The 25,177-nt window shown below is 43.0% G+C and overlaps 1 protein-coding gene across 4 annotated transcripts; it reads left to right on the top strand.

The window, feature by feature from the left end:
* The first annotated feature begins 1,554 nt into the window (after positions 1-1,554).
* LOC135113731 (D-amino-acid oxidase-like) lies at positions 1,555-23,090 on the top strand. Of its 4 annotated transcripts, none has more exons than XM_064029271.1 (8): positions 1,555-1,585; positions 12,787-12,997; positions 14,045-14,168; positions 15,397-15,536; positions 16,477-16,633; positions 18,097-18,285; positions 21,513-21,605; positions 21,835-23,090. In XM_064029271.1, exons 2-8 carry the CDS (start codon positions 12,789-12,791, stop codon positions 21,943-21,945), a joined length of 1,023 nt encoding a protein of 340 aa, XP_063885341.1. In that variant the 5' UTR covers positions 1,555-1,585; positions 12,787-12,788; the 3' UTR covers positions 21,946-23,090. The 4 variants fall into 4 exon arrangements, with proteins under 4 accessions (XP_063885341.1, XP_063885339.1, XP_063885342.1 ...); XM_064029269.1 differs by lacking the exon at positions 1,555-1,585 and adding an exon at positions 3,510-3,654; XM_064029272.1 differs by lacking the exons at positions 1,555-1,585; positions 21,835-23,090 and adding exons at positions 3,517-3,654; positions 20,175-20,237.
* The last annotated feature ends 2,087 nt before the right edge of the window (positions 23,091-25,177 follow it).

Raw genomic sequence — 25,177 nt, 5'->3', positions numbered from 1 at the left:
GAGAGAGAGAGAGAGAGAGAGAGAGAGAGAGAGAGAGAGAGAGAGAGAGAATGTTATTCATGAAGAAGGAAAATAAGTAAAAAAAAAGTGGAGGAGGAGGAGGAGGAGGGGGAGGAGAAAAAACAAAAGGAAGGAAAGAAGAAGAACAAGAAGAACAAGAAATGAACAAGAAAAAAGAAAGAAAGAAAGAAAGAAAGAAAGAAAAGGATAATGTAAAATATCACTATAATCACTACATCCAAGTATTTCTTAGTTACGTAAGTCTTTATGCACATAAGACTACACTCATCCTTTATCTTAGCATTTGCTTTCCCTACAAAGTAATTTTCCTTTCCCTTTTACACCATTCTAACATTTTCAGTCATCTCTTTTCAGAACTTCAATATAATTCTTCCTCGTTGTTTTCTATGCAGTTGATGTCTTCTCTCATTTACCATTCACTATTGTCTAAAATGTTATAAATAAATAAAAAAAAATCTGAAGTACTTCATCAGCAGTTAAATGAATGTGTCCTCCCCACAAACCATAAGTGGATCAGAGACTCTCGGTGGCAACACAAGTCCGACACGTACAACCTCCTCTTGATGTTTTCCACACTCATTCTACAAAAAAAAAAAAAAAAAAATATATATATATATACCGATATGATCACTGCTTGGGTAGCCATGATGGAGCATTTTCTCATGAGCCTTGGGAGTAGAGGAATAAAAACACCTGGCGATCGGCACGTCAGCATCACTATCGTTTGAATTCATTTCTGCTGTCGAGTTGAGGAGAATCCAAAGTGGAGGTTGAGCACTTGTAGCAGAATAGCTGAACGTATGATCCTCTTTGGCACCGACTCTTAAAAAATTTAATATTTTTCCGACCTCAGCGTCCCCTATAGCCATGTCTACGCAGTCCAGCACCTTCAACCTTCACCAGAAAGCTTGGTACAATTGTATAATGTCCAGCAACATTGCCTTAGTGACGCACACTTCCCATTAAGATGTGGAATGTTCGTACACATTTATTGCTTCACCATACTAAAATGCAGTTGAAATTTATCAGAAAAGAAAAATAAGTATTCCAGTCAAAAAGTATACATTTAATACAGTATAATCCATTACGAGGAACACTGATATTGTGCCGCCATTTATGCAGCATTTCCCAGCACGCACCAAACATTGATTTCAGCACCTGGGATACTAGGGCCCCGGGTGCTGAAACACTGCTTCATGATTATCGCTATATGGAAACTGCTTGCCAATGAACATCCCGATCTTCATATGCTGACATCGCTTGACACCAGCTGACCTCCTAACCAAACTGGCTAGTTGGCGCCCCACCCAGTAACATACATGGAGCCACGTGGGTGAACACTGCATTCGAATGTTGGCGCGTTCATTGGTTATTTAATTTTGAGACACGAATGATGTCTTTACTGCTGTTAGCGAAAATAAATATATCTTTTCTGCCCACCGTTCATAGCTGACACATTGGTTCTATCAATATATCGTATGACAACAACAAAAGCAACGACATTTACGACTCTCAAGAATGCAAAGTGTCGTCTGCTTCTAAGAACATCTAGCAAAACAACACTGTAAGGCGGAGTGTTGTGTGACTAAAACGCCAATAAACACCACCAATGTGTGATGATAACTTGGCTGCTCTCCTCACTAACACTCATTCATCCCTGCATTGTCTTTACGTCACACAGAGAGTATCGTAGGATTTGTTTTTGTCGAGTAATAATCAGTTGATCTTGATGCAACGAGCAAGGAGTATGTGAGGACAGGCAGCCCAGCAGAGGTAGAGATAGCGTTTCACATAGTGACTAAAATAACCCCGCCAGAAGCAGGTTAGGTGTTGGTTGGCTTAACGCTGACCTTCATTGGCTGTCATGTTGGTTACATCACATTTGAATTTCAAAACAATAAGGAATCAAGAGACAATCGAGCACACACACACACACACACACACACACACAGAGAGAGAGAGAGAGAGAGAGAGAGAGAGAGAGAGAGAGAGAGAGAGAGAGAGAGAGAGAGAGAGAGAGAGATGAACCTGGGAGATAAGAGATATGTGGAAGGTATCACAGTGGTGGGGGATGGACGGCCTGGTGTCACATAACAGGTGGGATGGAAGAGCACTGACATTAATTCGTGCCGCGCCGCGTCGTCATAATCAATTCACAAATGTTGATTACATTAAATCTGGCTTTAACTGTCGCCAGATCTCGATTTCATGACATGCATATATGTAAACTTAATTTTTTGTCTCTCTCTCTCTCTCTCTCTCTCTCTTTTTTTTTTTTTTTTTTATGCTGGAAGAACATTTAGGTATTGGCCGAGTAGGGAAATTCCCCGTGAGCTGCGTTGCCATGTCTCTACAAGACCAATTATCGGTTTAACACGTTGGTGGAAAGGACAGGCGATCTTCCTGCCTCCACCCCTAACCTCTCTCTCTCTCTCTCTCTCTCTCTCTCTCTCTCTCTCTCTCTCTCTCTCTCTCTCTCTCTCTCTCTCTCTCTCTCTCTCTCTCTCTCTCTCATTCATAGTGTTGTATGGTAATGTGTGAATATTTTTTTCTATAATTTATTTGTTCGTGGTAATTGTGTCGCGTAATCTCAACTGGGACAGCAGGTTCCTCGCACTGTCGTCCCTCTCACATTAGTGGCTTTGGCTGTTTGAGCTGTTGCTCTGTAGGTGCCATGATAGGACCTCTATTGGCTTTCTCCTCTAAAAATACTTATTCATGTTGTAAATAAGTTCTTTCTCCCGGATGTAAAGAACACGCGAGCGCTCATGAGAGTGACCCCTAAGGGGCTGAGCCACCTCTCTCTGACCTGAGTCACCTGACCCTCATCCATGCTTGATCTACATGACAACGTCGCAAAGCTATGTTGTCATATGTGATATTTATGTAAAACCCAAACTACTTATTATCTTAAAACCCGAACCATTCGTAGCACTGACTGCATGGCTTGAAAAATAACCCATATTTAATACTTGAATTTCAATGAAAAATAAAAAGAACTGATATATTTAAGAGGAATGTGTGCTGTGGCAGAGTAGCTAACGGGGCTCGGCTAACACCTAAACGTTCTTCCGTTATAAGAGAGAGAGAGAGAGAGAGAGAGAGAGAGAGAGAGAGAGAGAGAGAGAGAGAGAGAGAGAGAGAGAGAGAGAGAGAGACGTGTGGACAGAGTATTGATAGTAAAAAATAGAAACAACTCTCTCTCTCTCTCTCTCTCTCTCTCTCTCTCTCTCTCTCTCTCTCTCTCTCTCTCTCTCTCTCTCTCTCTCTCTCTCTAGGTAAGTAAATTCTTAAATGACCTCAAGCTAACCAAGCAAGACACCACCACCACCTATAACATTACCTCCCTAAAGTTCCAAGTTAGCCGGTACTGCATTGTATACAGGACGCAAATCACGACGGGTTGACTGGCATGTGAGAAGACCTTATCTAACACTATCAGTAAAATCTCATAACGTGGGGGGGGGCCAACGGATAGTATTTCTTATGAAGTACGTTTGTCGCATTTGTGCGGCGTGTGGCAGCGAGAGGTGCTATCGGTAGCTACGGTAAGGTGGGAGAGTTTGGGGTCTTGACTTGGCGCCGGGAGACGCGGCAGTCGCGGGTGCGAGACCGGGATGGCGGGGTTACAAGGTACGGCCAGTGAGCGTTTCTCCTTACTGAAACACTTCTGCCCGCACCTCGATTACTTTCAAAAGGCTCTAGTTGAAGAGACAGGTTTTTCAATGGTGTCTTTTATGGTTCTAGTGACAGAGTAACAAAAATTCTACATTATTAACACGAGAAACACTCTTGAGAATTCGGCTAAATATCTCTGTGGCCTTTGAAGGTAGTCGTGGTGAGAGAGCAAAGCGTTTAAGAAAGAATACGGGCTGCTACTGACGGCGAACAATATAACAAGGTGCACGTTTAGAGTACTGTATCGAAAGGCACCAATGAAAGTGGAAGAAACGACCGAGTATATCCAATTTTTTAAACTTTATTATCATTCTAGTTATTTCTTTATTGATTGTAGTTATATTTCTGCGCCGTGAAATCGTCAAGGGTTATTTGAGTGTTATGAACAAAAATTTAAGAGCTTTGCGGGAAGGTGTCCTTCGGTGGGAATACACGGGAAATTTAGTTCAGAGTTAAGCAGTCAGCCAGACAATAAAAGATAAAAGATGGACGATAAAAGATGGAGCTGACGTTTTGCAGTCTCCTTATTTTCTTACGTTCTTATGTAAATCTTACGCAAAACTAGAGTGCTAAACTGGACCTGGAAAGCCAGTGCGGTTCATCATAACATTCTTACCTACCATAAACAACATTCTTATCTAACATGACTACTGAATCTGCTACCTAACTCTACCTTACTGAGCTGACAGTACTGTAGAATGTAAACTATTAGCTGTATGCCTAGGTGTGGCTGAACACCTGCACGTGGGGAAGGAAGGGAGACCGGGGGAGCTGATAAACATTATGAAATCATGAGTTGCCTGGCATAGCACTACATCCTTCCGCGAACTGTTGACTTTCTTCGATATCTGCACTAATAAGAATAGTAGTAGTAGTAGTAGTAGTAGTAGTAGTAGTTGTTGTAGTTGTTGTTGTTGTTGTATAAGTAGTAGTAGTAGTTGTTGTTGTTGTTGTTGTTGTATAAGTAGTAGTAGTAGCAGTAGTAGTAGTAGTAGTAGTTGTTGTTGTTGTATAAGTAGTAGTAGTAGTAGTAGTAGTAGTAGTAGTTGTTGTTGTTGTTGTTATTGTTGTTGTTGTTGTGGTATTACTATTATTATTATTATTATTATTAGTAGTAGTAGTAGTAGTAGTAGTAGTTGTTGTTGTTGTTGTTGTTGTTGTTGTTGTTGTTGTTGTATAAGTAGTAGTAGTAGTAGTAGTAGTAGTAGTAGTAGTAGTAGTAGTAGTAGTAGTAGTAGTAGTAGTAGTTGTTGTTGTTGTTGTTATTGTTGTTGTTGTTGTGGTATTACTATTATTATTATTATTATTAGTAGTAGTAGTAGTAGTAGTAGTAGTAGTTGTTGTTGTTGTTGTATAAGTATAAGCAGTAGTAGTAGCAGGGAAATGTTCAGTGAAGACAATTGTGAAGCGGTGTTATTAGTGGACGCCAAAAACGCTTTCAACACTATTAACAGAAAAACAATGCTTCACAACATTCGAGTAAAATGTCCCTCTCTGGCACAATATGTAGAAAACACATATAGTGACCCCTCGGATTTGTACATATGTAGTAATAGTGGTAATAGTGTTAAGGTGTTAAAGTCCATGGAAGGGACAACACAAGGTGACCCAGTGGCCATGGCGATGTACGCCCTCGGACTTTCAGTGCTGCAACAAGTTATCTCATATGAGAAAACGAGTGTGAAGCAAGTGGCGTACGCAGATGACCTGTCAGGGGCCGGCAAAATAACAGACTTGAAAAAATGGTGGGGCTTAGTGAACGACAATGGTCCCATCATAGGGTACACGCCCAATGCCGCTAAGTCCGTCCTTATTGTAAAGCCTGAACACTATGACAGTGCAGTGGATAGCTTCAGTGGCAGTGGAGTTATAATAACAAAGGATGGACAACGGCATCTGGGTGCTGTCATCGGAACAGAGGAGTTCAAGAAGGAGTACATAGGAGAAAAGGTGAAGGAGTGGATACATGAGGTGGAAGTCCTGTCTGACATGGCCAGGACTGAGCCTCATGCAGCCTACTCTGCCTACACCCACGGCTTGCAGCATCGATGGAGATTCGCCATGCGCACCATCCCAGGCATCAGCCCTCTCCTTGCACCACTGGAGGTCTCGATAAGGAACACCTTCCTCCCAGCGTTACTGAGATACCACACCATCGGAGATGGGGAAAGGGCGCTGCTCGAACTTCCACCAAGACTGGGCGGGATGGGAATCACCTCCCCTGAGAAGTTGGCGACTGTGGAGAACCTCAACTCCCTCAAGCTCACCAGGTCCCTCACAGAGAAGATCATTGCTCAGGACGCACATGGTGAAATAGCCCAAAGTGCAGTCACTGAGCAAGGACGAATTATATCTAGAGATAGGCAACAACATCAACGAAACTGTCTCGAAGACCTGATAAACATCCTGCCTGCAACCACAGTGAGAAAAATCCTCACTGCACAGGAAACGGGAGCCTCTAACTGGCTAACGTCACTGCCCATCAGAGCGAAGGGCTTCAGCCTCAACAAACAAGAATTTGTCGACGCCATTGCTCTGAGGTACGGCTGGCCGATGGAAGGACTCCCAAGTACTTGTGTGTGTGGCTCCCCCAATGACGTCAACCACACCATGACGTGCAAAAAGGGGGGATTCGTATGTATCAGGCACGATGAGGTGAGAGATCTGACCGCCAGCATGCTCAGGGAGGTGTGCCACGATGTCTCCACTGAACCGACCCTCCTGCCGCTAGACGGCGAGCACCTGCGCTACAGAACAGCCAACACCACCAACGAGGCTCGAGTCGACGTCAGTGCACGAGGGTTCTGGACAAGGGGACAGAAAGCATTCATGGACATACGGATCTTTGACCCGATGGCCGCCTGTCACCACGAACTCTCCCTGGAGGCCGCCCACCGCAAGAATGAGCAGGAGAAGATCCGAGCGTATGGGGAGAGAATCCAACACGTTGACCAGGGCAGCTTCACACCTCTGGTCTTCACCACATCTGGCGGGATGGGCTCCAAGGCTCAGTGCTTCTACTCAAGACTAGCCGACCTAATGGCAGAAAAGAAGCACCAGCCAAGGAGCCATGTCGTCGCATGGATGAGGTGCCGTCTCTCATTCTCCCTCCTCAGATCTGCCCTCCTGTGTCTCAGGGGGACAAGGCATTCCACTCCCATACCTGCAGACTTAGGAGGCCTCGACTGTGAGGCTACAGTGGTGGAGAGTGGCATAAGAGTAGATAGAGTAGAGGTAGAATGAATTTATAGTTAACAACTAATGTTTATATTATAGAGTATTAGATATGGTTGGATGCCACAGTCATTAGCGGGAGCTGGGGCTAATGACCTCCAAGTAATGGAGCCCCTAATTGACACATCAATAAACATGGGGTGGAGGTATTTGTAGTAGTAGTAGTAGTAGTAGTAGCAGTAGTAGTAGTAGTAGTAGTTGTTGTTGTTGTTGTTGTTGTATAAGTAGTAGTAGTAGTAGTAGTAGTAGTAGTAGTAGTAGTAGTAGTAGTAGTAGTAGTAGTAGTTGTTGTTGTTGTTATTGTTTGTTGTTGTTGTGGTATTACTATTATTATTATTATTATTATTATTATTATTATTATTAGTAGTAGTAGTAGTAGTAGTAGTAGTAGTAGTAGTAGTAGTAGTAGTAGTAGTGGTAGTAGTAGTAATAGTAGCAGTAGTAGTAGTAGTAGTGGTAGTAGTAGTAGTAGTAGTAGTAGTAGTAGTAGTAGTAGTAGTAGTAGTAGTAGTAGTAGTAATAGTACCTAGTAGTAGTAGTAATAGTAGTAGCAGCAGTATTAGTAGTAGTGCTAGTAGTAGTAGTAGTGCTAGTAGTAGTAATAGTAGTAGTAGTAGTAGTAATAGTAGTAGTAGTAGCAACAGCAGTAGTAATAGCAATAGCAATGATTCGTATCTTTGAGCGCCATACAGCCCTCCCACCAGTATCGTACACACAGGTTACGTAATGCATCCACCTGACCTTAGTGGCCTAGAATGCGTAGTCATGCGTGTTTCTCTCTCTGAGGTGGACCCCTGCAAGCCCAGTGGTTGCTAGGCGGCCACTCATGTCACCCCCTCGCTACCTCGATATTCCATGTATGCACTCAGTTCCCTCCTGTGACGCACCGATCCTTCCATTCACATCACATACTTCTTCACTTCGCATCCATCTGGTTCACCTTACATATTCACTCCCTTCCGTCTCATTTTCTTTAAGTAACTCTCTTTGCCATCTTCGTGTCCCTCAGTAATTATGAACGGTAGTCTCATGGTTTTCCTTGCTCCATCTTAACCTCCTGCTGCTGGTCACAGTAAATAGTAATTCTGAACTTATGGAAACTTACGTAGACAGGTCGTGTTGGCGACCTCTTAGTTATTTTAACATGTTTAAAATAGAATGTATTGGTTGCATGTCGATCTTTTTTCAGAAATTTCAAAACGCAGAGGAAATTCAATGATTTTCCAGTGAATACTAGTGTCTACTTAAATATCTTATTTAATTCCTACATGATCTGAAACCAGTCTATGGGTAAGGAGACACCGTGCAAAATGCTAGAGTAACATTTTTATCTATCACTAATGAAGATCATAAAATGACTTTTACGTAATTAGATATGATGATTTATTTTCTATTTTATTTATTTATTTATTTATCTATTCATTTTCAAAGAAAAGGTAACTGCTACATGATATATCCATATACATGATAAGCGATTCTGTTGCCGTGTATGCCACACTGACCTCAGACAAAACGCTACCGTCTGTCTCACTGTTGGGGTGTTAACTTTTCACTGCTATGGTCGCCCTTTGCTGGTATTCAGAGCAATAAGAAAATTGTTTGCATAGACACATACAAAAGTAAATGAATAGATAAATAAAGGTATGAATAAATAAATAGAATAAATAAGTGATTCATTTTTTCTAAGTCACGCAGATACTTAAGGGAACGCAATAAAAAGTTGCAAGAGAAAACATTTTTTTTTTCTTTTTTTCTTTAGCTGTGAAGGGAGTAATGTACAGGAGGGCGTATTCAGACCACCTCGCTCTGTGTCACTCCCTCGCCTCTTCAGACATGCAGGGAATGTATAAGGTGGCAGTTCCAATTAACCCTTTAACTGCCATGGGTTCTACTCTAGCTAAGTAGCGTTGTGATGCAAGTCTAGATAGCGAAGGCCACTACTAATATAAAAAGGAGTAATCGTGGAGCTAAATCCTTCTAGTGGCTGTAATTATAGTTTTTGTATATTGGTATTGTTTAGGCTTACTCAAATAACAAGCATAACATTATCAGTCAAAGGGTTTAAAGTCAAAGGGTCAAAGGATTAAAGGCAGATGTTTTCCTCATCAACCACACAGTGAGTGATAAATAAAGGTACACTCATTATTATCATCCTGCCACATCACCATCGCCTTGAGTGTTTGTGATCTGCTAGTACGCCACTTCTAAAGATAGAAACAAAAAAACACACAAGTAATCAGTAATCACGACAACAGCCGATAAGACTCCATCAGGACCACTTGTTGTCGAGCCATTCTGTTCCACAAGCGATTGTGCTTTGCTGAGTTACATATTTCCAATCTTTCTTTGTGCTAAGTAGAAAGAATACAGAGACGGAATTATATAAAAAAAAAGGAATACAAGTCCGCTAAATAGGCGCTTGAAAATATATAAATAAATAAGTACCTTTGGCTAGAACCTTTCTTACATAAAAAAAGAAAAAGAAAAACATTCACATAAAATATCGAAAGGAATATTAAGTAATTTCCAAGGATGCCGCTAGGAGGCACAAACACGGAGGCAAACACTGGACAAAGATTCCAGGAGACTTCGAACGTATTAAGGTCACACGAACCTCCGAACGCCGCTGCCTTCATCTGCCGCCATCGATACCGTGACCTTGAGGGCGCGTGGGGAGGAGGTAAAGGAGGCTGGCATGGGAGAGGGGCACTGCAAAGGGGTGGCGGGAGAGCACGAGTAGGAGATTGGGGTGAGACGAAGGGTGCAAGGAGGTAAATATGCAGTGGTTCTAGACAGCGCGGCGCGAGGGTGGGTGAGATGGCCTGCCCTGGGTTACGGTCACTTGGTACTGGGGCGGATGGTACTCAGGTCATACAGGTGAGCCTCAAGACAGATCTGCCCGAGTGTAAACAGACCTCTGGAAGTTTAGTGCTCGACTGAGGGCCACATCACAAGGCCCACGCCAGCTAGGTTTTGGTCGGCTCTCAATAACGAACGAACGAACGATTTAGTACTCGAGGCACTTGGTACCCAAACCGCTTGGTCCCAAAAATGTCTCTAGATTCAGACGTCTGGACTACACAGGCTTCGTGAAAGTAGCATGTGGATCCACTTCTTTCTTAACCACGTCACCCATCCACTCAGCCACTCCGTCATATCCATCCACTCACATCCACCCATCCACATCTATCCACCGACTCACATTCATCCACCCACCCACCTCCACTGGCCCACCCATCCAGCCACCCACTCAACCACATCCACCCATTCACCCACCGCACACTACCTACAGGCCCACCAGCCCATCCATCCACATGACTCCTAGCCACTAACTAACTCACCCACCCACACTCACCCATCCATCATCCCACGCACACTCACCAAACCATCCACCTATCACCTCTCCACCCTACCATCCACTACACATTGACCTAACCATCCACAACCACAACCACCCACTAATCCATCCACCCATCCATCCATTGTCCACTGGCCCTCCACTAATCTACTCACTCATTCATAATCATCCACCCAACCACTTACCCATCCATCCACCCATCTACTCACCTACACCAAACCCATCATCCACACCTCATCCACACAGCATATCACCCACAACCACCACTCATTCAGCCACTCAGCCATCTATCCACCCATCCAAATATCCATCCACTCACCAATTCACACACCCACCTATCCAACTACCCTCTCACCCATCCACCCACACATCCACCAATCCATCCACACAATAAGTCATCCAACCACCTATTTACACATATACACACACACCCAAGCATCTACCTACCATCTCCCCAGCTGAAGCGTTCGTTTGTCATTATTAACCTGGGTCAATCCAGTCTTAGTAGCAGCCACGCGGATCTGTGACAGACGCCATAAAAAACAACCCTAACAAAAAATTCCATCAACTTCCACAACAGATCTTATCACGTATAACTTCCACCAGAGATTGTAAAAAAGTAATCGAGGCGAAAAAGACGCCGAAGCGGTTGAGAAATACATATACGGGCGGGCTCTTACATATCGGGGTGACGGCGGCAGAGTTCCGCGTATCAGCGACCTACCAACAGCGCGGTATAAACAGGGTTGAGATGTGGGGCAGCAGTGACGGAACGAGAGGCGGGTTGGGTGGAGTGTGTACAGAGAAGGGTGGGAAGGTGAGCATAGACAATTACGCTATAATTATGGTGCGGCAACTTCAGTTTTATACCTGACGTGGTTTCTCGTGCTTAAAATGATTATATGCATGAGTGTAGTATTTTGAAAGACACCGTTGATGGGTTGTGTGGCGCGAGAAGGGAGGGAGGAAGGTGGTGGGAAGAGATGATGTTTACGATGTATTTAATGTCCAACAGCTTTGATTTTGTAACAGCTTTGATTTTCGTTTCTCGTAATTACTAAAGTGATTAAAATGTATGTCTGTAGTATTTTGAGACGCCACTGATGGGCTGTGAAGAAAAAGAGTATGGGAGGGAGTGTGCAGACGCCGTCACGTCTATAGGGGGATCAGGATGACAAACGACCCAGTCGTTTACTCGCTTTAATGCGGTTAACCTGTAGTGACAATTAATTCGACATCAGCACAAGGAGTATTGAAATACAATAAAACATTCGCATGCTCTTAAGGCACATAAACATCATAAAGAGGTAGCATTCCATCATAAAGTGCGATATAATAACCAAAATACATAATGGTTTACGCTTTAACAAGCATTCAGAATAACAGATACGCGAATGCAATACATGTATAGTCATTTTCAGTGTATTTTGACATGTAGCAGTTACTGCTAATGAACCACAATGCAACACTTACGACTATGAGGGTCGGTCTAGGGTTTATGGAGAAAACAGAGCGAGTCGCAACACCTCTCCCTCTGAAGACTGGGCACAACCTGCCCCCTTCTGAGGCCGCTGGCGCTGGGTCGGATATGCGACCCCGGGTGACCATACCTTTACAGAGATCCCTTTATCATATAAACACAACCCTCACTACCTCTCAACAGCTAAGCTCACCACAGCTAGTTCCTCTCACACAACTTCACTACTGCAATTAACTTCTATAATGAATGCAGTTTCCTTAATTTCTACTCTTTCCTTAGTGTTACACATGCTTCATATTATTATCTCGCCACCAGCCTCACAGGACCTTGTGAGGCGACACAACTGGCGACTACAGAGTGAGAAGACAATGTTTATTCTATACATTTTACAGCCACCATCACTTCTCGGGATTAACAAGATAGTTAGATGCATGTTTGTAGTATTTCATAGACACCACTGATGGGTTGTGTGGACTAGTTAGGAATGAATGGTGAGAAGTAAAGCTTATGATATGATAAAACACTTTGAATCTTATAGTTGATATGGCTTCATAAATATGGCTTAATAAAAGTGGTTAGACGTCTGTCTGGAGTATTTTGAAAGATGACCTGTATGGACTGGCGGGAAGGGAGGGAAAATGGCGAGACAGTTTTTTTTTTTTTTATGTAAGAGGGCCACTGGCTAAGGGCAACAAAAATTTGAATGAAAAAAAAAAAAAGGCCCAGATGATGCCAGTTTCCACAGAGAAGTCAAATGGAATGGTGCGGCAGATTGAAATTTATAACTGACATGGCTTCTCGTGCTTAATAAAGTAGTTAGATGCCTGTTTATAGAATTTTGAAAGACACCACTGACACCAGCTCATTATTATTAGAAGTCTTCAGTACCTGTAGTTTTATTTATATAAGAAATGAGCTATAACAGATAAATAAAGTCTTTTTGCCGACATTAAGGCTCATTTATACATACACGGAAGGAGACGTGGCAGATAATAAACAGTACTTTTGTGGACAGCGATGGCACAGGCTGGCTCCGGAGTGCGGGTGGCGGTGGTCGGGGCGGGCGTGGTGGGCCTTACTACCGCCACGCTGATTCAGGAGGCGCTGCCGGGAGCCTCCGTCACCGTCATCGCGGACAAGTTCGGCCAGGAGACAACGAGTGACGGCGCGGCAGGCATATTCCGCCCCGGCCTGCAGTTCCGAGGGGACGACGAGAAGCTGACGCGGTAAGGCACGGAGGGAGGGAGGGAGGGAGAGGCACAGGCGAGGAGTAGATGTCTCGTTTGTTTTCCTGTCCTGATGTGAAGAGGGAAAGAGTAATGCGTATTCTATATTCCTTTACTTTTATTTATTATCATTGTTGTTGTTGTTGTTGTTGTTGTTGTTGTTGTTGTTGTTGTTGTTGTTGTTGTTGTTGTTGTTGTTGTTGTTGTTGTTGTCGTCGTCGTCGTCGTTGTTGTTGCTACTGATTAAACATTCAGACAAGCTGAGGGTGGCAGGCATTACGAAGGGAGTCTATTTCCTATCCCCGACTAGTTATGCTTTTGGCTTCGTGGGAATCAAAAACGAAACTAGTCGGAATAAACTCGCCTCACAACACCTGTGTCTCTGTCTCTTGACCTCCACCTGTAACTCAAGAAGCTGTGAGGTCTGCTGCATTCTTCATTTAACATCCCCATCAACTGTTTTTTTTTTTTCTGTTATTCATGTAGAACTTTAAGTCGGTATTTTCAGTTTCATCCTTTGTACTCGTAAACTCTGAAACTCCCTGCCTGCCTCCGTATTTCCTCCTGTTTTTGACTTGAATTGTCTGAAGCGGGAGGTTTTAAGACATTCATCCTCAAATAACGCTTTTGACTACACTCTTCGGGGATTCTCTGGGGACTTTTTTAATAGCTATCATAATATTTCCTGTATCCTTTCCCAGACATTACACCCGCATACTCTTCTGGTATTTACGTAGAATTATAACTCAGGAAGCTCTCAGAACATTTACTTCTTTCCTCTAACGCCACAATCACTAATCTTCCAGGAATTTATGTAGAATTGTAACTCAAGGAAACTACCAGAATGTCTAATGTATCTTTCCTCTACTTAATTTTCTGGTATTTATGTAGAACAGCAACCCAGGAAGTATTAAAATGTTTTACTGTATCACTCTGACACTAAAATCACCTACTTTACTAGTATTTATGTAAAATTGTAACACACGAAGAAATGAACAAATTTATCGAACACTTTCTGTAGTCTCACCATCACCTCCCACCCTGCAGGAAGTGGTTGGCAGATTCCTACGCTTACTACAAGAAACTCCTCGAGGTGAAGGGTACAGCAGAGACAGGCGTGAAGAAGCTATCCGGGTATCACTTCTCCAACGACTACCCCAATATTGTGTGGGTAGGTGAGCCCCGCCAAGTCACGTTAAGACCCCTGAAGTATTGCCCCACCTCATAGTGTAAATACGAGTAAGGCAGCACTCTGAGGACACGTGCTTCTACTCACATTGCGGTAGATACATTATTAAACACCTACATAGTCTTTAACTCAAAATTATTACTAGCTTTTTTCTTTTTTTCTTTTTTCTTTTTTTTTATTTCTTGCTTTATTTCTTTGCGAGTGAGGAGCTTAATTTTTCTTTTTCCTCCCCCACTTTTTTTTTTTTTTTTTTCCTTCTCCAGCCTCCTTCACTCATAAAGAAACCGAGATATTGTTGTTATCATCACCTTATCTATCTTGTTTACCGTGATGCATTCTGTCGCCTCATCCCATAGTGAGAATAAGAGCAGGTTGTAGGCAGCACTCTAAGGACACACGCTGCTACCCACACTGCATTGCAAGTACCATTAAACATTTACGTAGTCTTAGAATCAAAATCATTACTGGCCTCTGTTTTTGAGTTTTATTTGGTCATTTAATTTTCACCTTTTGCTTTATTTTTTTTTTAGGAGTGAGTGTTAAGTATTTTTTTTCACATTTTTTGTATCCTTGTTCGGCTTTACTCACATATAAAAAGCCACTGATACATTGTTAGTATTATAATCTTAGTTATTTATCTATTTATTTACTTTATTTACTTATTCTCCCATTCTTTTATTTTATTTATTTATTGTTATCATTATTTTACCTTTCAAGTTATCCTGCATGTAAAACTTTCCCATTTAGAATCCTTTAGAACCCTTTTTACCTCTCTTCTGAATCCTCTCCCTATACAGGAATCCCTTTTCTCCTTTTATTTATGTCTCTTCTTACTTTCCCGCCTCCTTCACTAATCCTTTTACTTTCCTTCTCTCCCATTACATAAACTTTTAGAATCCTCTTTTTACCCTTCCCTTAGCTTGAATCCCTTGCTGACCTTCTCACTTTTCCCTTTCCATTCCTCTCTATTCTTCCCTCTTTCCCCTTCCAGCCTAAATCCTTCATAGTTCTTTTACCTTCCATCCTATTATTGGAACCTCCTTTTAGAGCCCTCTTTTTCACCCTTCCTTCATCCTGAGTTCCTTACTAATCCTCTTACTTTCCCTTTTCCTTTCCTCTTTATTCCTCCCCCCTTCCCAGCTTGAATCTTTCGTTAACTCTCTCACTAATCGCCTGTCTTTCCCTCTCTCTCTCTCTCTCCCTGTCCCAGAATGCCCTGCTGAAGCCCCTGCTGGAAGAGTACCGGCCATGCACTGAGGAGGAATTGAGGGCGCACGGCTTTAAGTACGGGACCTTCTCAACAACACTGCTGACTGAGTGCCGCTCCTACCTGCCCTACCTGACCCGCATGTAAGGGAAAGAGGAACATTGGTGCAGGATCTTTATGACAGGAGCATTTCGTGTTACCAGCTCCTCTCCTCTAACTGACTGTCTGCAACCTATCTCTCTTCGCCGCAGCGTTTCATCTCTTGTCATCTTTTACGGCTGTTTTCACGCTAACTGCTCTTCTGATCATGCCAATTACATGTCTTCCTTCCTCCTCAAGATCGTTCATCCCTCCATAAGTGTTAGAAAAAGTTTCACGTAACAAAAGGAGGCGTCAGCTGAATTTTTAACCCCTTTCACTGTTACTGTAAAATTCCCTGTATGTTTTTGTATTTCCCTCTACCTATGGCTTGAATTCTTCCAAGAGAGAACCTTCAAGACATTTCTTCAGTAATGGATAATCTTTATGGGCTTTTTCTTTAGAGACTGGCACCTCAGTGGGCCTTTTTCTAAGTTTTTGTAATACCAGGCCAGTGTCACCCCCAAAAAAAAAAATAAAGATAAATAAAAATAAGAAAGAAAATCGAGCTCATTTAATACAACAACCGTACTAATAATCAAATTTCTTCCATAAAAAAATCAAATTTATTTAACCTAACAGCCGTGTCGTCGACCACTCCTAGGTTTCTTATATCAAAAACTGAACTCGTAACCCTTTCACCGGTATTTGTCATATCTTTCTTTAATCACTAACCACTCTGAGACATCTTTTGTGTATCTACAGCCAAAAATTGCACTGGCTAGAAATTACAAAATATATTCTCTTTTATCCCTTTCTTTCTTTAGATGCTTGTAAAGTCTCCACACATCGCTTTTGAGTTTCGAATCAATGCATTTCGCAGTGAAGGGTTAATTCAACAGTGTATTAGGTATTAGTTATTATTATTTGGAGGGAAGCGAAAATAATGTACAACAACAACAACAACAACAACATCTTTTATATCATGCCTCCAATCACTGCCAGGTTCACGGAGCGCGGCGGCAAGCTACTGAGGCACCACCTGGACAGTCTGGAGGAGCTGGTGGGCCACTTCGACATCGTGTGCAACTGTTCGGGCTTTGGCGCCAAGGAACTCTGCTTGGACATTACCGTGACCCCCATCAGAGGCCAGATCTTCAAGGTAAGACAAGCGCGGGTTTCAAGGCGACGTTGCGTTTGAAAGATAGACAGAAAGATGAGTATATACGAGTTGGTAGATAAAGAGATACATAGGTAGTTAGATAGATAGAGTGACTGACAGATAGATTGGCTGAGAGATATAAGTAGAAAAAAAAACAGGTAGATAAATGCATAAATAAATAATTAAATGCATACATACATAGATACGTAAGGTAAACAGATCCGATAGAAAGATAATACATATGAATAAATGTGTAGAGAGAGAGAGAGAGAGAGAGAGAGAGAGAGAGAGAGAGAGAGAGAGAGAGAGAGAGAGAGAGAGAGAGAGAGAGATGGGCGTAACCATACTAAATTATGCAAGATTGGAATGCTGTTAAGTAAATCGGGTATACGTTCACGTGCTGTCAATAGTGTGTGTGTGTGTGTGTGTGTGTGTGTGTGTGTGTGTGTGTATTTCTGCGCCCCTAAACCATCCAGTGTTATTCAGATGAAGAAAATATCAACAAATATCAACGAACAAACTAATGCATATATTCTTAAGCGTTTTGTTCTTTTATGTAAACTATTTTCAGACCAAATTATTAATAATATTCTCTTGAGTGCTTTCTCCCAGTGATGATGCTGAGTCCTTGTCAAACTACCAATACAATCATGAAGACATCCCTGAAAACTGCAATATCTCACTGGATCATGTTAAAAGGGATCACTGAAATGATTTAAGTCACTGAAATGATTTAAGAATAGGTTACGTAGCAAAAGGGGATTCAGAGCCATCACAAGAACGATGAAAACACCCTTGAAGACTCCAGTAACTCACTAGAACATGTAAAAAGTGGTAGATATATCACATACGGAGCAGGGCAATTTCAAAGCTAACTATCGCTACATCCCCCCCCCAAAAAAAAAAAATAAAAATAAAAAATAAAATAAAAAATAAATAAATAAAAAATCCCCGAAAATTCCAACAGCTCACTAAAACATACTAAGATTAATCGAGATAGGATGCTAAAACAGTTATGAATACGGCACAAAGAGGTAACGATCACCAGAACCACAACTAAAAAAAAAAAAAAAAAACACCCCTGACAACGCCAACACGTTAAAGCTAGTTATGATAAGACACAGACAATAAAAGAAAACGATGCAAAGTGAATTCATAACTAATAATCACTAGAGCCTTAAACAAAACACTCTTGAAAACCCCATGTTAAAATTAGTTAAGACACTGAAATAAAAGAAAACGATGCAAAGGAAATTCAGGGATAACTATCACCAAAACCACAAAAAAAAAAAAAAAAAAACACATGTTAAAGCTAGTTAAGATGCTGAAAGAATGAAAGAAAACGGAGCAACGGGAATTCAGAACTACCTTGACAACTCCAACATGTTAAAAGTAGCTCAGACAAACAATAAAAGAAAACGGAGCAACTGGAATCGAGAACTAACACGTTTCCTAATACACAGGTGAAAGCTCCCTGGATCAAGAACTTCTATTACGTGGATTATGACATGTACATTCTCCCGGGCCTGGAAGCCGTCACCCTGGGAGGCACGAGGAACTTCGACAGTTACAATGCCAAGGTGGACAAACACGACTCGACGGCAATATGGGAGCGCTGTGTCCAAGCAGTCCCCTCTATCAAGGACGCTGAGGTGAGCAATGGGGTGGTTAGGTGAGCTGATTGCTGGTGTGGTGAAGTGTGCGTCTTAAGTGTATGTGTGTGGTGAAGTGGCTGTTTTGAGTGTGTGTGTGTGTGTGGTGAGTCAGGGTTGAGAGTATGTATAGTGAGGGGGCGGTGAGTCAGTCCTGAGTGTTGGTGTGGTGAGGTGAGTCTGGTGTGAGTGCATGTGTTGTGAGGTGTCAGTTTTGAGTGCATGTGTGGTGAGGTATTGTCAGGTAGTGGTGAGTCAGTTATAATTGGTCGGCGAAAAAACTTGAGTTGATTTTTCTAATGATTCTAAAGCCACACATGCAGCTACTAATCACACAAATTACCTGAAAATACACCTGGAGCTCAATCGCAAAGGTTTCTGCGTCTCACCTCTACCACTCTAGCCAGACTGGTGAGGTTGCTGTGGCTAAAGATGAGATTCTGCCTCACTACTGGGAAAAATAGCACTGAGAACTTGGACAATAATTTACGTGACCTTTAAAAACCTCATAGGAAAAAAAAAAAGTTATAAAATGCTGCATCACCAATGAAAAAAAAAAAACTGGCTCGTCTTTTACGTGGCCTTCGAAAACTTTGTAAGAGAACAATTTAACTTATTGGACTAGAGATAAAATTTTATATCACCATTGGAGAAAACACCAATGAGAAACCAACTAGTTATTTCCTTGGCCTTTGAAAACCTTATGAGAGAACAAACTGACTTTGCCGTGACCGAGATGTTGCATGGATTTAGTATTTAAAGGCTACTGGAAATTCACAAACATTTTAAATTTCAGTGAATTACTACTATTTATTTACATTTCTTACAAGTCGCCATGAACATTCTTACTTGCACTCATCTTAAGTTCGTTCAAGGTTACTTGGTGTCACTTTATATCTATTCAACATGTTCATTAATTAACGCAATCATCGTGCAAGAACACAGACAATATCAGATTCATAAACACAGATAATATTCAATCAGTGCAATTGATGTTCAGTTAGAAAAACATCACATCATTTACCATAAATATTCCGTAATTAACCCACTCTGCGTACACCACACAACCTGTCATGCCAAACATAAAGCAACAGGTAAATCTCTTACTCCGCCTTTAATAAGATACTTGATTTCTAGACTGCATTACACTTTCAAGTTCTACTTTGGTTGCGTTATTCCGTTCATCTCGGCCCCTCTCTGGTCAGGCCCTCTGGCACCTCTGCCTCTGTGTCTGCTACTGCCTAGTATGTTTGTCACTCTATTCATATACAATTGTTTGGGTCTGCCTGTCTCTCTCAGAAAATTATCTTTATTTTCATAACATTTAACATATCTACCATGGACGTTCCTCATTCAGGCATATGATCCGCCCACAGGCGTGGTGCTTGATCCAGAACGCCAGTCAGGGTACAGGGCAGCTTGGAGGCGGAGCTTAAGTGGGAGTTGGCATGTTTCCATAGGCTAACCTTCTTCCCTACTGGTGCCTAGATCGCTTCCTGGCCGATTTTCCCTTATTGATCACTTTCTCCTCATTGCCCTCTACATAATTGTTGTTAATTCCCTTTTGTCCCAGGCTGCCTTCACCCTTGCAGTGTTGTGGCGCCTTCCTGTTGTGATATGCGTGTCCTGTGTCTGCGTTTGTTTATCTGATTTCTTCTCCAGTCTTCCTTTCTTCTTGATACCCGGTGTGAATTTTCCTTCCGGTGCTGTGACTAGCTCGTTTTCTTCTATTTCATCCATCCTTTTCATTTCATCTTTCTTTTTTCTTATTATGTTTTCTCTTCTTTATTCTTCCTCTTTTCGTAATACATTAAGTCCGTCCGTGTCTGAGTGCTCGTCTGAATCCTGACCAAGTCCTGACCGTGCTGTCCCATCTCTATTCCAAACAGCCGGTTGTGGCCAAGTCATCCCTGCAGTTGCTTCCCTCACTGACCCTTTCCATGTAGTTCCTGGTATGTATCTGTATACCAGACTGGCAGTCCCACACGGGGCGGCCCAGACAAACCAGCACACTCACACCCCACGCTTTGTTCCTTTGTATACCAGGAACAGACAAAGTTGTTTGGTATATAAAGAAATAAAGCGCTTCAAAATTCTGCGACCTAACCATTTATTAGCTATAATCAGTAACTAATTCTTTGTGATATTCGTAAATCTGAATATATACTTTAGAATAAACGAGAAAATAATCTATTAACCGCTTTGAGTCGAAATTTGATACGAGTGGTGAACTTAAGACCATTCCGTCTGTAAGTTCATCACTAGGTTTGCTGTTGCCTCCAGTTTTAACATAAGACCATAACAGTGGTTAGTAGTGTGCTGGGGCTGTATTTATAAACGCTTTGTTAACTCATACAGACTAAATTTAAAAGCCACAGAGATGACAAGTCGGGTTCTCATCAATGTTTCTCTCATTGGTGATGCAGAACTATCGCCAGAATCATAAAAACCCTTTGAAAACCCTAATAATCTTGACTGGAAAAGACAGAAATTTGTGAATAATAAGTGTGAGGAGAGGTTTTCAGAAATTTAGTGCATATCATTACGCATAACTCACCAAAATCAGTCGAATTTAAAATAATAATTATAGCGCTAATTTCACACGTCTTAATCTTCTTAAATTTATAATATAGCATTGCAGTGGACGGCCAGAATATATGACTTGCTTTATTGCTCAGAAGGAAGGTTATTGAAGAAATTATAGGGAAGGGTTAGTCACGAATACGCGGAAAAGACCCGAGTAATCAAGTCATTCAGTGAAACCCATTAGACGATAAAGAATTAATTAATTGCGTCTTTTCCTCAAACACCATCACCACCACCCACCACTGCCACCACCACTACTACTACTACTGCTGCTACTACTACTACTACTACTACTACTACTACTACTACTACTACCATTACAACAACAACAACAACAACAACAACAACAACAATTACTACTACTACTACTAATAATAATAATAATAATACTGCTGCTGCTACTGCTATTACTAACATCAGTACTTCCACTGCTATTGGTGCTACTGCTGCTACTACTACTACTACTGCTACTACTATTTTTTTAAACTACTACTATTACTACTGTACAAACAACAACAACAACACCTTTATAGCGACAGCCCGATCATCATCATCACCACCATCACCACCACCACCACCACCACGACCATTACCATCACCACCACCACCACCACCACTACATCCTACCCTCGTGTCTCCAGGTCCTGCGGGAGTGGGTTGGGTGGCGACCCTACCGCCCCTTCGTCAGGGTGGAGAAGGAAAACATGAGCTTCCCTAGTGGCAAGACCCTCAAGGTAAGGAGAGAGAGAGAGAGAGAGAGAGAGAGAGAGAGAGAGAGAGAGAGAGAGAGAGAGAGAGAGAGAGAGAGAGAGAGAGAGAGAGAGTTATATTACTACTACTACTACTACTACTACTACTACTACTACTACTACTACTACTACTACCACTATTGACGCCATTTTAAGGATGCTTATAATCTATATACGGCCACAGATTATTATTGAGATTTGATTCCTCCTCCAGGTGGTGCACAACTACGGCCACGGCGGGTACGGGGTGATGACGGCCCCGGGCACATCCATGCACGCCGTCAAGCTGATGCTGGAGATGCTACCAAGACAGTCCAAGCTATAACACATTCCCTCGTTCCTTCTTCCACCTACTGGCGCCGTGTGACCCTGGTGTTGTGGTGCAGGATTTAGTCTATTTAGATCCCTGTTCCTTCTTCTTCTTCTTCTTCTCCTTCTACAACAACAGCGACAACTACAACAACAATAACGGTAGCAGCAGCAGCAGTAGCAACATGAACAACAAAAAAAACTACTACTACTACTACAGCTACTACTACTACTACTACTACTACTACTATTACGTACTGCCCCTCCTACATAAAAAGACCTACTATTACTATCATTACTAATAGTATTACCGGAACGACGATAAAGCCCTTACTACTGTTACTACTACTACTACTACTACTACTACTACTACTGCTACTACTACTATTATGAGAATGACAACAACGCCCTTACTACTACTACTACTACTACTACTACTACTACTACTACTACTACTACTACTACTACTACTACTACTCTTACTACTGCCACAATCAATACTCTATATACTACTCGACCACCACCACCACCACCACCACCACCACTACTACTACTACTACTACTGACAAATGATTCACAACACCATTAAATACATAGTGAATCAATAGCGCACAAAATTGACACTCGTGAATCTGGCTGGGGTCTCGCAACTACAACTGAATGTGCAACCGGTGCCTGAGGAATACTGGTACTTGGTTGCTGGTGGAAGTGGTGATGTATCTTGTTGAGTTGGTTCATGACTATTGACAGACATGGTACACTAACTTTTCTAGTAGTCTTCCACGTCTCTCCTTTCTTTCTTTCTTTCTTTCTTTCTTTCTCTCAATTTTCTTCAGACAGATTTTCTTTTTCTTTTATTTTTCAGACAGACATTTTTTTCCTTCTTTAATTTTTCAGATATTTCTTTCCTCCCTTCATTTTCAGACAGATTTTCTTTCTCACTTCATTTTCCAGACAGACTTTCTTTTTCATTTCATTTTTCAGGCAGAGTTTCTTTCTCCCTCCATTTTCAGACTTTCTTCCTCCATATTTCAAACAGACTTTCTCTCTTCCTCTACTTCTCAGACTCCCCCTCCATATTATTTACTGTAGGTGCCTTATTACATAGACCGGCAATTAAAAAATGAAAAAAATAAACAAATAAATGAACATATTATTCGACATATGTTGTTTTCCAGGCTCCTCTTCGTAATATAACATAAATTTGGGTTTTTAAGGGTGTTCACATGGGTTCTAGTGTGATTCATCTCCGGGTGAAATGTCTCCGTTGATTCACCGTCAAGTTAAGATTCGTTCCCCAAGTTATGATTCGTCCCCCAGGGTGATTCGTCCTTCTTCTTTTATTCATTTTTTTTTTTGTTACGATGCTCCATTATTTTTATTTCTTAAATACCATCTAAAAACGACTCAAAAGATATATACTTGAATATCTAGAATACTCGTATTTGAAATAACTTCAGATCATGAGCCGCAAGGCGAAGGAAGCGTATCTTTTCATTCGTTTCATGTTTTCAATGAGTTAGGTTACATATCGAGACACACTGTTCAAATTTAATAATTTTTCTATATACAAAAACTTCCTTTTTCCAGTTCTTCAATAAGGGAGGGTTTGCCTTACAGAACTCTGAGGAGTATTGCGGAAGCCCTCAAAGTTGTTGCTAGTGCGAGGTTTATCTTAAAGGCTCTGTCACGCACATTCCAATCAGTAGTTTTGAAGCTGGGGACCGTTCACTTGCGGTTCTGACCACGACCTCTCTCTGAACCAAAGGTGAGGCTAAAGATACTCAGACTGATCGTCGGGCTAGATAGGCCTCAGACCACAGAGGCCTCAAGATGTCTGGGCCACAGGTCACTTGGTACCCAAACCACTCGGTCCCCAAAATGTCTCTAGACTTAGACGTCTTGACTACAGGTTTAGTGAATGAAGAACGAAAATCTAATCACACTTAAAGTTCATCCACCCACCCTCCCACTCAACCACCTACCCACTCAACCACATTCATTCATCCACTCAACCACTCAACCATCCAACCGCATTCATTCATCCACTCAACCATATCCGCACCCAACCATCCACACGTTCACAGATGGCATAGAGGATGTGGTCGCCCTGGGTGACGAGCCACGGGACGAAGATCATGTAGGCCAGGGCCGCCACGACAGTGAGGAAGGGGCGTCGCCGCCCCGTGCTGCCCCTCGCTGCCTCACCACGCCGCCGGGGGGCAGACAGGGGCACCTCGGGCAGCCCCGTGTCTGCCTCACCACGGCGGCAGGGGGCAGACAGGGTCACGTCGGGCAGCCCCGCTTCTGTCTCACCACGGCGGCGGGGCGCATCACTGCATCCTGGGAAGACAGGCAGGTTCCAGCCTGGAGGAATCTGGCCGGCGCCCCGCTCGGCAGGGTGGGTCACAGCAGCAGCAGAAGTATTTCCATCGGTGGCCTGCTCCCACCACTGAGGACCCTCGGGAAGCCGCACTCTCTTCACCACAGGCTGGATGTGCTCCACGATGCGCAGAGCGCGGAGACTGAGAAGGTCGTCCTCGCTGGTCCACGCCCCGGGGCCTCGCCGCCTCGCCTCAGGGTCCTCTTCGGTCCATGTCCAAGGGGTCCACCGCCTCTCCGCGGCCTCCTTCTTGGTGTGTCGAGGAAGCCGCAGCGTCTTGCCGGTGGAGGGGTTGAAGAAGGTCACCCACTCCCCGTCAGCATCCTCGCCGTCCTTCGTGACGCAAGGGGCGGGAGTCTCGGGGGCAAGGTCCTCCTCTACGGGAATCTCTTCTCCGCCCGAGTCCCACAGGTCGTCGTACTCCAGGGGCAGGTCGGAAAAGTGCCCCAAGCCATCGTGACTCAGGGGGTGGTCGGCACCAATACCGTCCTGGTGCTCCGCTGGGTGCAAGCACACCCGCAGCTCCTGGCCTGTGGAAGTGAATGCCAGCCAGGCCTCGGAGGCGGGGCTGCCCTCCAGCTGGTCCAGTAGGGCGCCCAGTGAGGCCTGCAGGAGCACCTTGCTGGGCCGCCCCTTGGTCCAGTACTTCACCTTGACGGGCAGATCTGCCGCCAGGTGCCTCAGCTTCGCCAGGTTCTCAGTCTCACACTGGGCTGTCTGCTCGTACTCGCCAGAGGCTCCCTGTTGCCAGTGAGCCTCCTTGAAGGAGAGGGTGGCCACCGTGTGCTTTTTAGGGAACCAAGGTAAGCAGCCTCGGCGTGGCTCCCGCACGCTGAGCCGCAGGCGAGATGGAGCGTCCTGCAGC

The sequence above is a fragment of the Scylla paramamosain genome, chromosome 26 (genome assembly GCF_035594125.1).
Source record: "Scylla paramamosain isolate STU-SP2022 chromosome 26, ASM3559412v1, whole genome shotgun sequence".
In the NCBI taxonomy this organism is placed as follows: Eukaryota; Metazoa; Arthropoda; class Malacostraca; order Decapoda; family Portunidae; genus Scylla; species Scylla paramamosain.
Note: the sequence above shows the minus strand (reverse complement) of the source record. Positions and strands in the feature narration are given on the sequence as shown.